Source organism: Oryctolagus cuniculus, chromosome 5, assembly GCF_051225735.1.
Source record: "Oryctolagus cuniculus isolate XC-2025 breed Fujian yellow rabbit chromosome 5, ASM5122573v1, whole genome shotgun sequence".
Classification (NCBI taxonomy): domain Eukaryota; kingdom Metazoa; phylum Chordata; class Mammalia; order Lagomorpha; family Leporidae; genus Oryctolagus; species Oryctolagus cuniculus.
The window spans coordinates 86,507,244-86,520,000 of NC_142871.1; the positions used below are offsets into that span (position 1 = coordinate 86,507,244).

General features: G+C 37.9%; 1 protein-coding gene across 10 annotated transcripts in view; it reads left to right on the top strand.

Moving 5' to 3' along the window:
- The window catches only part of SYNCRIP (synaptotagmin binding cytoplasmic RNA interacting protein), a 35,506-nt gene that overhangs the window by 13,327 nt on the left and 9,422 nt on the right, over positions 1-12,757 (top strand). For 9 of the 10 annotated variants that reach the window (XM_070073816.2, XM_070073817.2, XM_008263174.5 and 6 more), the window contains 4 exons: positions 5,047-5,182; positions 7,031-7,236; positions 10,953-11,102; positions 11,418-11,539. In XM_070073816.2, the coding sequence (XP_069929917.1) occupies positions 5,047-5,182; positions 7,031-7,236; positions 10,953-11,102; positions 11,418-11,539 (614 nt within the window). Of the gene's footprint in view, positions 1-4,558; positions 4,724-5,046; positions 5,183-7,030; positions 7,237-10,952; positions 11,103-11,417; positions 11,540-12,757 lie in introns of those variants that run through there. The other variant, XM_089332942.1, reaches the window with a different exon arrangement.

Consider the following 12,757-nt stretch of genomic DNA (forward strand, 5'->3'; position numbering starts at 1 on the left):
CCAAAGCTGTGAATGATAAACTTCAGGGAATTTGATGACTGACATCTATGAGGAAGTGAAGTAACACTTAAAATTCTGGGTCTTGGGGTCAGCACTGTGGTGCAGTGGGTAAAGCTGCCGCTTGCAGTGCTGGCATCCCGTATGGGTGCTGGTTCGAGTCCTGGCTGCTCGAGTTCTGATCCAGCTCTCTTTTGTGGCTCGGGAAAGCAGTGGAGGATGGCCCAAGTGCTTGGGCCCTGCCCCCATGTGGGAGACCCGGAGGAAGCTCCTGGCTTCAAATTGGTCTAGCTCCATATGTTGTGGTCAACTGGGGAGTGAACCAGCAGATGGAAGACATCTCTCTCTGCCTCTCCTCTCTGTGTAACTCCAACTTTCAAGTAAATAAATAAATTAAAATTATGGGTCTAGACAGGTCGAATGCTCCAGACTATACAACTCCTATTTTGATTGGTGTTAAATATTGGCTGATGAACAGAATTTTTTATTTATTATTTTTTTTATTTAGTAAATATAAATTTCCAATTTATTTTTTATATATTTTTTTATTTAGTAAATATGAATTTCCAACATGATCAGAATTTATATTTATATTTGGTTGCTTCACTGTGGTACAGATTCTAAAAGTTAGATTACTGGAGCCTCCATAATATCACAGGCCCATCCGCCCAGACCTCACTTTTTTTGTTCATTTTTTGTATTGTCATTAATGTCCTCAAATAATAATGTTGGAGAGAATTTTAAGTGTTGAATTAGAACCTTTAAAGATTTATCTATATTTATGTATTTGAAAGGCAGAGCAACAAACATTTTCTATCTGCTGGTTCACTGCCCAGATAGCTTCAAAATCCAGCCAGGTCTAGGCCAGGCTGAAGCCAAGAGCCAGGAACACCACTAGAGCCCAAGTATTTAGCCATCTTCTGCTGCCTTCCCAGGTACAATAATAGGAAGCTAGAACAGAAGTGGAGCATCTGGAGCTCGGACTATCTACTTGGATATGGGATGCCAGTGTCGCAAGTGGTGACTAAACACACTTAGCCACAACACATTAGTTAAGGATCCGATTTGTTTTTGTATGTCCCTTCTTTTTCTTTTTTCTTTTACTTTATTTGAGAGTGTTACCGATAGAGAGAGAGAGAAAAAGAGCGAGGTCTTCCATCTGCTGATTCACTCCCCAAATGGCTGCAGCAGCTAAAACTGGGCTGATCTGAAGCTGGGAGCCAGGAAGTTTCTTCTGGATCTTCCACATGGGTGAAGGAGTCCAAGCACTTGGGCCATCTTCCACTGCTTTCTCAGGCCTTAAGCAGAGAGCTGGATGAGAAGAGGAGCAGCCAGGACATGAACTGGTGCCTATATGAGATGCTGGTGCTGCAGGTGGAAATTAAGCCTACTACCATGTTCTTAGAATTTTTTTTTTTTTTAATTTAGGGTACTAGACTTCTGTTAGAGTGGTAAGGTTAAGCTGTTAAATATGAATAAAATGCATGCTTAATCCATAGATGGAGTATAGCTTCAGGAAATGTTTAGTTATTACTTTTGATTTATTTGGACAGAATGTTGGTAGAGTCTCCTTATTTTTCTTTAATGATTTATTTTTTTATTAGAAAACCAGTTTACTTTCTGTTACCTATAATTGTTTCAAGTTTGTTTTTCATTGAAAAAGAGTGGAGAGTTAACAGTGTTTTACAAATCCCACTGAATATTTGTATTATTTTTATTGTTCAGAGACAATATTCATTCTTCACACCCTCTCTGTTCTGCTTTGATTAATGTGATTGGCAGGGCCAGTGATGATGGGTTGGAAGGAAAGAAATGAATGGTTTTCTATATAGATAATGCAGTGGTCATTACTTTTGAAGCAGTGTTGTTAATGTTGATGGGTAATGGAAGTTTTTCCATGTTACAGATAGACCACTCCCTATATATCTGATTATTGTTGCTTTGATGGAATTTTTGTGTTCTCTGTTTTACCTTTCCCTTTGAGATTTCTTTTAAGGAGCTTGGTTGTCCTCAATGGTATTGGTATAATTAAGAATTGCAGTTTTTGCTACAAATTTTTGGTTAGGTATTATCTTAGCACTGGATAGCCCTTGTACTTAGAACACTGGAAATAAAATGCAAACAAAAAGTCACCCTTAAAGTAATTCTCCTTTTTTTACCCTTCATATTAATTCCTATATTTTTCTGATATTTAATAAGTTTTGTTAACTGGTAGAGTTACAGACAAGATGATCAAATTGAAAGCCTTTGATATCTCATTAAAAATGGCTATTTGGTACTCAGTTGTAAGAATCTAGGGAGAGGGTGGTATTGTGGTTCAGCCGGTTAGGCTGCCACCTGTACAAACTGCATCCCATATAGGCACCATTTCAAGTCCCGGCTTCTCTGCTTCAAACCCAACTCCTTGCTAATGAACCTGGTAAGGCAGTGGAAGGTGGCTCACATTCTTGGACCTCTGTTACTGATGTTGGAGACCCAGATGGAGTTCAGGGCTGTTGGCCTTTGGCCTGGGCCTGCCCCAGCTCTTACAGCCATTTGGGGAATGAACCAGTTGATGGAAGATCTGTCTCTGTAATCATTTCAATAAGAAATCTTTTAAAAAAATTATGGAATGTACATGTTTTACAGCAATTTATTGTGTTCATATGTTTTTTTATTTGTAAAATAAGACATTGTAGTCTACTTATGTAGAACCCCATGCAGTGATAGTTTTGGTCATAGTTCTTAAGTTTTCAAGTAACATGAATGTTTTTGCTTTTAAAGATTCTTGGTCTAATGGAGGAGAAAGGCTTGTAAATAGAATATAAATGCCATATGAGAAAACAAAGTATGTGGTAGAATTTCTCAAACTCAGGACTGTTGATACTCTTTGTTTTGGTAGACTGTCCTGTGTGAATTGTGGGATGTGTATCCCCATTTCTGGCCTTTATTACCTACTAGATATCAGCAGCAAGTACTCCCTTTCCCCGAGTTGTGACAGTCAAGAATGTTAAATATCTCCTTGGAAGCAGAATCAGTCCTTGTGAGAACTGTTTGAATTAATATAAAGGGGTGTTTTGTTGACCCTTACAGGATTTAGAGATTGCCCAGTATTTGAAGTTTAGCTTAATTTGCAGGTGTGCAGAAGAGTTTGGATGATGGAAGTTTTAGGGAAGTCATTTTCCCTCTGAAGCTTAGGAGTTTGAAAACTGCGTGTTTGAACAGTTATAGAGTAAGTATGCCTTGTGGAAACAAAGAGGAAGTAGCAGGAAAAATTTTTTTTTTTTTAAAGAATGGGCTTGACATTCAGTATTTGAACTTTATCTCTTTGTAGCGAGGACCTATTTTTTTTCAATAGGCAGACATCATAATTTTTTTTTTAAATTGAGATGATTGTTGTTGGTATAAATGTAGAGAAATAGAGATAAACCTGGGATCAGGATGACTTTCAGACTTGGGTAGCCTAAACTGAGTTATAGGGGTAAAAAAGTATGAAACTCTTCTAAACTGGAGAACAGTACCTGCACTTTAGTTCTGATTATCTGGAGATGGAAAAAGGGACAAGGAGGAATCAACTTTCTGAATTGTTAATTTTTTTTTCTGTTATACCTGATGTACCTATTGTGCAAGAATGGGAATAATAGGGGAAAGGTTTTGCTTTTGCCCTAAGATTGTTGTATAAGTTGTATGAGAATTCATGTTTGTCCTTTAGATTGTATTTATTTATAAAATAGCTTTCAAGGTCAACTATAGGGGGATTGATAAGTTATTGCTACTGTTAACCACCATTATTACTATTATAAAACTTTGAGGTGGTTTAAAAGTCAGTGTTACACAAAGAGAGGAGAGTCAGAGAGAGGTCTTCTACCTGATGGTTCATTCCATAGTTGGCTGCAGCGGCAGGAGCTGCGCTGATTCGAAGCCAGGAGCTTCTTCTGGTCTCCTATGCGGGTTCAGGGACCCAAAGACTTGGGCCATCCTCTACTGCTTTCCCAGGCCATAGCAGAGAGCTGGATTGGAAGTGGAGCAGCCGGGTCTCAAACTGGCGCCCATATGGGATGCCGGTGCTTCAGACCAGGGCATTAACCCATTGGGTAGCCTAAACTGAGTTATTGGGGTAAAAATAACCAGCCCCGGGGTGGTTTAATTATGTAGACTATCTGATCTACTTTTCCAGATAACTTGGATGCCTTTGATCTTTGGTTTGTAAATAATTCTGGTTGTCACTTTGTCTGTATCTCAACATTCTGTGGGAAATGGTTACTGGAAAATTAAGTTGTCTTTTCACTATAATATTAGAGCTGATTCTGTATCTTTATCATAATTTATTTTCTTTAACTTTTCTGTTTGCTTGATGAAAATGAAGTGAGAAAAAGTAGATTCAGAATAAAAAGGAGCTCTTTAAATTTTTGCTTTTGTAAATCGAAGTTTTTAATCTAAAGTGCATCTCACAGAAATTGAATGTCCCTATGATAACTACCATTAACAACGTGGCATGTAATCTACTCAGGTTTTTGATTGATAAATTAATTTAGGAGTTCTTTGTTAAGGTTTGTTTGAAGGGCAAAATTTCTTATTGCAGCTTTTGATTTACGTGCTGGTTAACAAAGAAAAAGCTTACTGGTCCTGGAATCAGTTGCACTTATATGAGAATAACTAAATGGCAAAATGAATTTAAGTAGATGTTATGTTAATATGAAATCAGCAGTTTTTGAATTTAAATAAGCTGCTACAAACCTGATTCCTGGTAAGTTTCCTAGCTTTCAAGAATTTTGCAATAAATTTTTGCAGTAGATTCATAAAGTTGTTTTGTCAGTAAAATCTTCATACCTGTCTCATTATGTTTCCCTTTTATGTGGGAATTATGGTCAATATTTTTTAAAGGATATGTGGGAATTATGGTCAATATTTTTTAAAGGATAAAAATACTTTTCAAACACATAGTGTTGAAATTTTAATATGTTAAACTTTTATGTTTGTAAATGAAATTTGTGAACTTCCTGTAATAAATATTTCTTATCTATATTTTAAGTAATTTAAAAACATACTGCATCTTGTTCTCGCTTTCAGTATAATAATCATGAAATTCGTTCTGGAAAACATATTGGTGTCTGCATCTCGGTTGCCAACAATAGGCTTTTTGTCGGCTCTATTCCTAAGAGTAAAACCAAGGAACAGATTCTTGAAGAATTTAGCAAAGTAACAGGTAAGTTAGATTTGTTTGAGGTGCAGCTTTTACCACTGAATACAATAACCTATTTCTGTGTGCCGCAAACGTTGTACTGAACACTACAGTTGTTGGTATATTGAATCTTTGCTAAAACTTTGAGGTCAATAATCCCATTTTTCAGGTCAGGAAAACAGGCATAGATTTTGGGAAATAAGTTGCCAAACGTTATATGAGTTAGTAAGGAATACAGCAGAGACATGAATTCAGTCTGCAAAATCATTGTTCTGTTTCCATTTTTTTCCCCAAGTTATGGGAGTGGGGAGTATTCTAGCTATAAATGGATTATACATTGCCAACATGTTCTAATATATTTGAACTTTAAGTCATTTTTTGTAAGTTTCTAAGTTATAAGCTGCTTTTATTAGAAAATAATTTTATCTGCTTACAGTATTTAGCAAAATACCAGCTTGCTACAGTCTTCAGGAACATTTGAAATTGTTAAATTGGGGCCGGCACTGTGGTATAGTGAGTAAAGACAATACCTGCAGTGCTGAATCCCATATGGGTGTTGGTTCAAGTCCCAGCTGCTCCACTTCTAATCCAGCTCTCTGCTGTGGCCTGGGAAAACAGTGGAAGATGGCCCAAGTCCTTGGGCCCTTGCACCCACGTGGGGGACCCAAAAGAAGCTTCTGGCTTCGGATCAGATCTGTGCAGCTCTGGCCATTGTGGCCATCTGGGGAGTGAACCAGTGGAAGGAAGACCTCTCTCTCTGCCTTTTCCTTCTCTCTGTGTAACAGTGACTTTCAAATAAATAAATAAATCTTAAAAAGATAAAAAGATATTGTTAGATGGTACTACTTTAGAAATAAAATTATTAATACATGAGACCAGAAAAATGCATTAAAAATTCGTGTTTACTTGCATAGTAAGAAAAACTGTATTTGACCTACATTGACTTTTTTTTTTTTTTTAATAAAGATCTATATATTTATTTGAAAGGCAGAGTTAAAGGGAGGAAGAGTTAATCTTCCATTTGCTGATTTACTTCACAAATGGCTGCAATGGCCAGAGGTAGGCCAGGCTGAAGCCAGAAGCCTGGAACTCCTTCCAGGTCTCCCACATGGATGCAGGGGCCCAAGTCCTCTAGCCATCTTCCACTGTTTTTCCCTGGCACATTAGCAGGGAGCTGGATCAGAGGTGGAGGAGTCAGGACTCAAACTGCCAGCATTGTAGGCTGTGGCTTAATCTGCTGTCACACAGTGCCACCCCCCCCCCCCCACTTTTTTTTTTTTTTTTAAGATTTATTTATCTGAAAGGCAGAGTGACAAAGAGGAAGAGATACAGAGAGCTTCCATCTGCAGATTCACTCCCCTAAATGGCTTCAGTGGCTGGGGCTGGGCCAGCCTGATGCCAGGAGCCTGAAACTTTATGCACGTCTCCCATGTGGGTGGCAGGGGCCCAAGCTTTCTCAGTTGTAAGTGCAGCGGTCAGGTCTGGAATCAGCACTCCAGTGTGGGAGGCCAACATTGAAAGCAGTGCCACAATGCTAGGCCCCCTATATTGATGTTTTCTTAAAAGATTATGTAAAGACTTTTATCTACCTTACTGTGATTTAGTTAGCAGAAACAAAAATATCCTTAGATCTAGTTAAGGGAATACATTTACTTTGTTGGGCGTTTTGTTTCTATGTTGGGTGAACTTGGAAAGGGTGGGTTAGAAAAATTATCTGGACTTGATTTTGACAGTCCTTTGTTAAAGATGGCTAATAAAAAGATTCTTTTTCACTTTGACTTTTAAGTAGTATCTTAGAATAACAAATCCTTTGATTACTTGTGCTTGTTAATTATTTTATGCTAAAGCTCTGAAATGGTTGCTTATTTTCAGAGGGTCTTACAGACGTCATTTTATACCACCAACCAGATGACAAGAAAAAAAACAGAGGCTTTTGCTTTCTTGAATATGAAGATCACAAAACAGCTGCCCAGGCAAGGCGTAGGCTAATGAGTGGTAAAGTCAAGGTCTGGGGAAATGTTGGAACTGTTGAATGGGCTGATCCTATAGAAGATCCTGATCCTGAGGTTATGGCAAAGGTAATGAAAGTTAAGATATTTGGTTTGAGGAATTGATGGGAGATGGTTGAAAGGGCCCAAAAGAACTTAGAATGAATTGTGCACAGTTTTTGAGGTGAGAGAGGCCACACTATAGAAATACCATATTCCTGAAAAGTGAGTGTAGATAGTTACTCAAGGACCCTTGGCCATAATTGTGTAGTCATCATTCTTTAATGAAGTAGTTAGCCTACATTTTGTAGGGATGGTTCCCTTGGATTTTTATGTAAGTTCTAAGAGCAATGTCTTTTGAGTTTTTGAGAATAGTGCCGTTAACTTATATGGTTTTTGTGTTAAAAGTCTTGCTCCTAAAAATAGTGAACTGTACCAGCCCAGCAGAGCTCCTGCAGTTACGTTTAGCTATTATTAGGCATCCTGCTTCAGCAGTCAGTGAGCTAGCCTATGAGAATAAACATCTCTTGAGTCAACACTTGACTACATGCTCTTGCAGTTTGCAGTTAAGTTCTCCACCCTTTGTCTTTCAGGAGTACTCCTTTAAAAGTTACAGACTGTCCACTGTGAGGGAGCTTCAAAAAGATCTAAATCATTTAATTCCATTTTTTTCTCATGAGCTTTTAAAGCCCCCTTTTATAACTAAGTCAAAGTTAAAGAATGTGAACTGTGAGGAATGCCGAATGTTATTAAAGGATTAAAGTGATCTTAGAGGACAGAAGATATTTAGGATCCTCTTTTGCTCTGACCTATAAAAACTATTGTTGGGTTTGCATTTTAGATTAGTAAATTCAGATTTAGGACAAACTAATACTTCTTAGCTAAAAAGTTAAGTTTCTGAATTGTACTTAGAGAAACTTTCAGGATTGAGAGAAGAATTTATCTTAATTTTGATGGCTTCCTTTCCTCTTTAAGATTTCAAGAACTGGTCCAAATGGTAGAGTTAGAAACATACCAGGGGATTCCAATTCAATCCCATCAAGGTGGCATGTACCAATGCCATCTCACTAGTCCAAGTGATGAATTTCTGTTCACAATTGATCATAATGAAAGGACTAAGAGTTAAAGGGATCACATAAACAAGTCTAGTGCCTGCTAATACTAACCGATAGAATAAATAAAGGGGAGAGTGATCCAACATGGGAAGCGAGATACACAGCAGACTCATAGAATGGCAGATGTCCTAAACAGCACTCTGGCCTCAGAATCAGCCCTAAAGGCATTCGATCCAGCCCATGAGTATTTCAGGCATGGAAAGCCAAGACACTCTGGGAGGGAAAAAAAAAAAAAAGAAAAAGGACCTAAATGAAAGATCTCTGAGTGAGATCCCAGTGGAAAGAATAGGTCTTCAAAGGAGGTACCTTTCTCTGAAGGGAGGAGAGAACTTCCACTTTGACTATGACCTTGTCTAAACAAGATAAGAGTCGGAGAACTCAAGGGGTTTCCATAGCCTTGGAAACTCATGACTGGTGCATAGGGAGATTACTGATGCCATAAACAGGAGTGTCAGTTTGTAAAGTCAACAACAGAAGTCACTGTGCACTTACTCCTCATGTAGGATCTCTGTCCTTAATGTGCTGTACATTGAGATTTAATGCTATAACGAGTACTCAAACAGTATTTTTCGCTTTGTGTTTCTATGTTGGTGCAAACTGTTGAAATCATTACTTAATGTATACTAAACTGATCTTCTGTATATATAGAAAATTGAAAATGAATCTTGATATGAATGGAAGGGGAGAGAGAGCGGGAAAGGGGAGGGTTGCGGGTGGCAGGTAAGACATCGGGGGGGTGGGGGGAAGCCAATGTAGTCCATAAGCTGTACTTTGGAAATCTATATTCATTAAATAAAAGTTAAAGAAAAAAAAAAAAAAAGAAAAACATTCCCCTGAGACAGCTGTTCTAGAGAATGTGCGCAAAGATTTCTAGATTTTCTGTGGCATAGGGCAAGAATTAAAGATCATGGGTAGCTGGCGCCGCGGCTCACTAGGCTAATCCTCCACCTTGCGGCGCCGGCACACCGCGTTCTAGTCCCGGCTGCGGCAGCCATTGGAGGGTGAACCAACGGAAAAAGGAAGACCTTTCTCTCTGTCTCTCTCTCTCACTGTGCCTGTCAAAAAATTAAAAATAAAAAAAATAAAGATCATGGGTTTACCAAAAAAGCAACAACAACAAAAAATTTCAAGAACTGGTCCTAATTAGTTTTTTTTTTCTTTTTTCTTTTTCTTTTTTTTTTTTTTTTGAAAGGCAGAGTGGACAGTGAGAGAGAGACACAGAGAGAAAGGTCTTCCTTTGCCGTTGGTTCACCCTCCAATGGTGCACTGCGCTGATCTGATGGCAGGAGCCAGGTACTTATCCTGGTCTCCCATGGGGTATAGGGCCCAAGTACTTGGACCATCCTCCACTGCACTCCCTGGCCACAGCAGAGAGCTGTCCTGGAAGAGGGGCAACCGGGACAGAATCCTGCGCCCTGACCGGGACTAGAACCCGGTGTGCCGGCGCCGCAAGGCGGAGGATTAGTCTAGTGAGCTAGAGCGCCGGCCCCTAATTAGTTTTGACCGCCTATGTTGAGTGTTAAACATTCAACAACTCTTCCAGGGTGTCAGGAATTTAACTATCCCTTGTAGATTTTTTATTTATTTATTAATAAATAAATATTATTTATTTATTAAAAACTACTGAATATACAGTCTATCTTTAGTTTTCCTTCTAAATTGTTTATTAGAGAAGTTTTACATTTACAGCAGAATTGGGCAGTAAATAGAAAAGTAGTCAAATACTTCCTACCTTTACACATGTAGTCACCCCACTAACAGCCCACACTGCATTGATATTTTTGTTAAAATTGATGAATCTGTCACTTAATTTCCATATTTTACAGTAAGTTTCACTATTGGTTTTGACAAGTGTATACTGGCATGTATCCAAAATTATAGTGTCATAACAGACCAGTTTCACTGCCCTGAAAATCCTTTGTTCTTTGCCTGTTCATCTCAACCCCCAGCAGTCACTGACATTTCTGGAGTTTAATCTTTTTAGGACATTATACAGTATATAGCTGCCTTTTTTTTTTTTTCCAGATTTGCTTTTTTCACAGTAACACATTTAAGGTTTCTCTTTTTGTGGCTTTATAGCTCACTCCTTGGTAGTGGTGAATAATTCATTCTTTATGCATCAGTTTATCCATTTATCTATTGAAGGGTATCTTGATTTTAATTTTTGGCAATTATGAATAAAGCTGGTATATACATCTGTTTTCTGGTTTTTGTGTGAATGTAAGTTTTTAGCTCCTTTGGATAAATACAAAAGGAGTGCTGTATTAACTAGAAAGAATATGCCTAGTTTCCTAAGAAGCTGTTAAATTCTCTTCTGAAGTAGTTGTACCTTTTTGCGTCTCTACTGACAGATTTCCTATTGCTCCATGTTTATTGTTGGTGTTTGGATTTTGACCGTTCCAGTGGGTGGTTACCTCACTTTTGTTTTAATTTGCCATCTTCTAATAGTGAATGATGAACATCTTATGCTTTTTTATTTATGTATCTTTGGTAAGGCATCTGTTTTAGATTTGTTGACCTGACAACAGTCTCTTTTTGGTATTTACCCAAAGGAGTTGGAAACTTACTTTTATATATGTGGTAGTCTAATGGGTTGTGATGCAAGTTAACTTTGAAAGGTGAGGTGTTAGTGTCTTGTAAATTGAATTTGTTGGAAATATGCTGAGAAATTTTTTTTTTTTTTAATTTCAGGTGAAGGTACTTTTTGTACGTAACCTTGCCAATACTGTAACAGAAGAGATTTTAGAAAAGGCATTTAGTCAGTTTGGAAAACTGGAACGAGTAAAGAAACTAAAAGATTATGCATTCATTCATTTTGATGAACGAGATGGTGCTGTTAAGGTAAGTAAGTGGTGGAAATTATAGGCAATTAAACTAGACCAATAACTTTTAGTTATCCTAGAATGAGAATGTTTTAAAAATTGGATGAAACTTAGATTGTGGAATCTATTCAAGCCTTTGTTGACCTTGGTTTAGTCTCAATTTACAAAAGTTGGAGAATTGGATCTTTGAAATCTTAAGTTCTGTGTATTTGACAGGGTGAGACTTCCTATCTTTCCAAAAGTAATGATAATTAAAAATTTTTTTTTTTTTACTTTAAATGAGTCATCATTCTGAAAGGCTGCTTTTGTATTGATCATTGTGTAATTATTTAAGGCTATGGAAGAAATGAATGGCAAAGACTTGGAAGGAGAAAACATTGAAATTGTTTTTGCTAAGCCACCAGATCAGAAAAGGAAAGAAAGAAAAGCTCAGAGGCAAGCAGCAAAGAATCAGATGTAAGTGAAATTTTGTATAGTGTTAAAAGAAATTGTATATGTTTTTATGTTTACTGACTGGAGAATAAAAAATGATGTTCAAACTTGTTAAGCAAATTTGTAACAACAGCTTTTAAAGAAGACTTTAATTTAAAGCTTTCAATCAGAAATGCCAAGGTCAAGAGTTACTGAGTTCTTGTTATTGACTCTACTACTTGTGATGGTAAATAATTGGAAATTTGCTTAATAAAATGGAACATTAATGGAAATATTTTCTGCCATGTTTTGAAGATATGCTCCTGAAAATGTTTCAAATATTAGTTGTGCAGACATTTTAATATGTTTTGCTAAAGGGTGGAGATTTGTTACTCAGAGAAAATATTAAATTTCCAATTTATATACTTCTTTATATCAGAGAGGCTTCTTTATCAACACCTAGTACCTGTTCCCATGCCAAAGGTTTCATACTCTTTTAGATTTTGAAAAATCTATTTAAACTTGGAAAAAAAAAGCCCTTGAATTTTAAGGAGGATAAAAGTAATTCCTACTTGAAAGAAAATAATCACTGTTAATTTTTTCAGACCATTTTCCTGTAAATTGTCTTGTGTGATCTGATAAGGAAAAATGATGAAATTCTTGTTTTGGCAGTTGTCTGTGTAGTTGGCAAGTTTGGCAAGTTCTGAGCCTCAATTTCTTGAATTTTTTTGTTTTTGTTTTTGTCTTTGATAGAGAGAGACAGAAAGGTCTTCCTTCCATTGGTTCACCCCCTAAATGGCCGCTTTGGCTGATCTGAAGCCAGGATCCAGGTGCTTTCTCCTGGTCTCCCACGCGGGTGCAGGGGCCCAAGCACTTTGGCCATCCTACACTCCCTTCCTGGGCCACAGCAGAGAGCTGGACTGGAAGAGGAGCGACCTGGACTAGAACAATTTTTTTTTTTTTTTTTAAGATTTTTATTCAAGAGTGGTAGAGTTACAGAGAAAGGTCTTACATCCATTGGTTCACTCCCCAAATAGCTGCAGTGGCTGGAGCTGAACCAGGCTAAAGCCAGGAGCTTCATCTGGGTCTCCCACACCGGTGCAGGGGCCCAAGCACTTGAGCCATCGTCTACTGGTTTCTCAGGCCATAAGCAGAGAGCTGGATTAGAAGAGGAGCAGCTGGAACAGGAACTGGCACCCACAGGCAATGCCGTTGCTACTGGCAGAGGCTCAGCTTACTATGCCACAGCGTCAGCCCCATCAG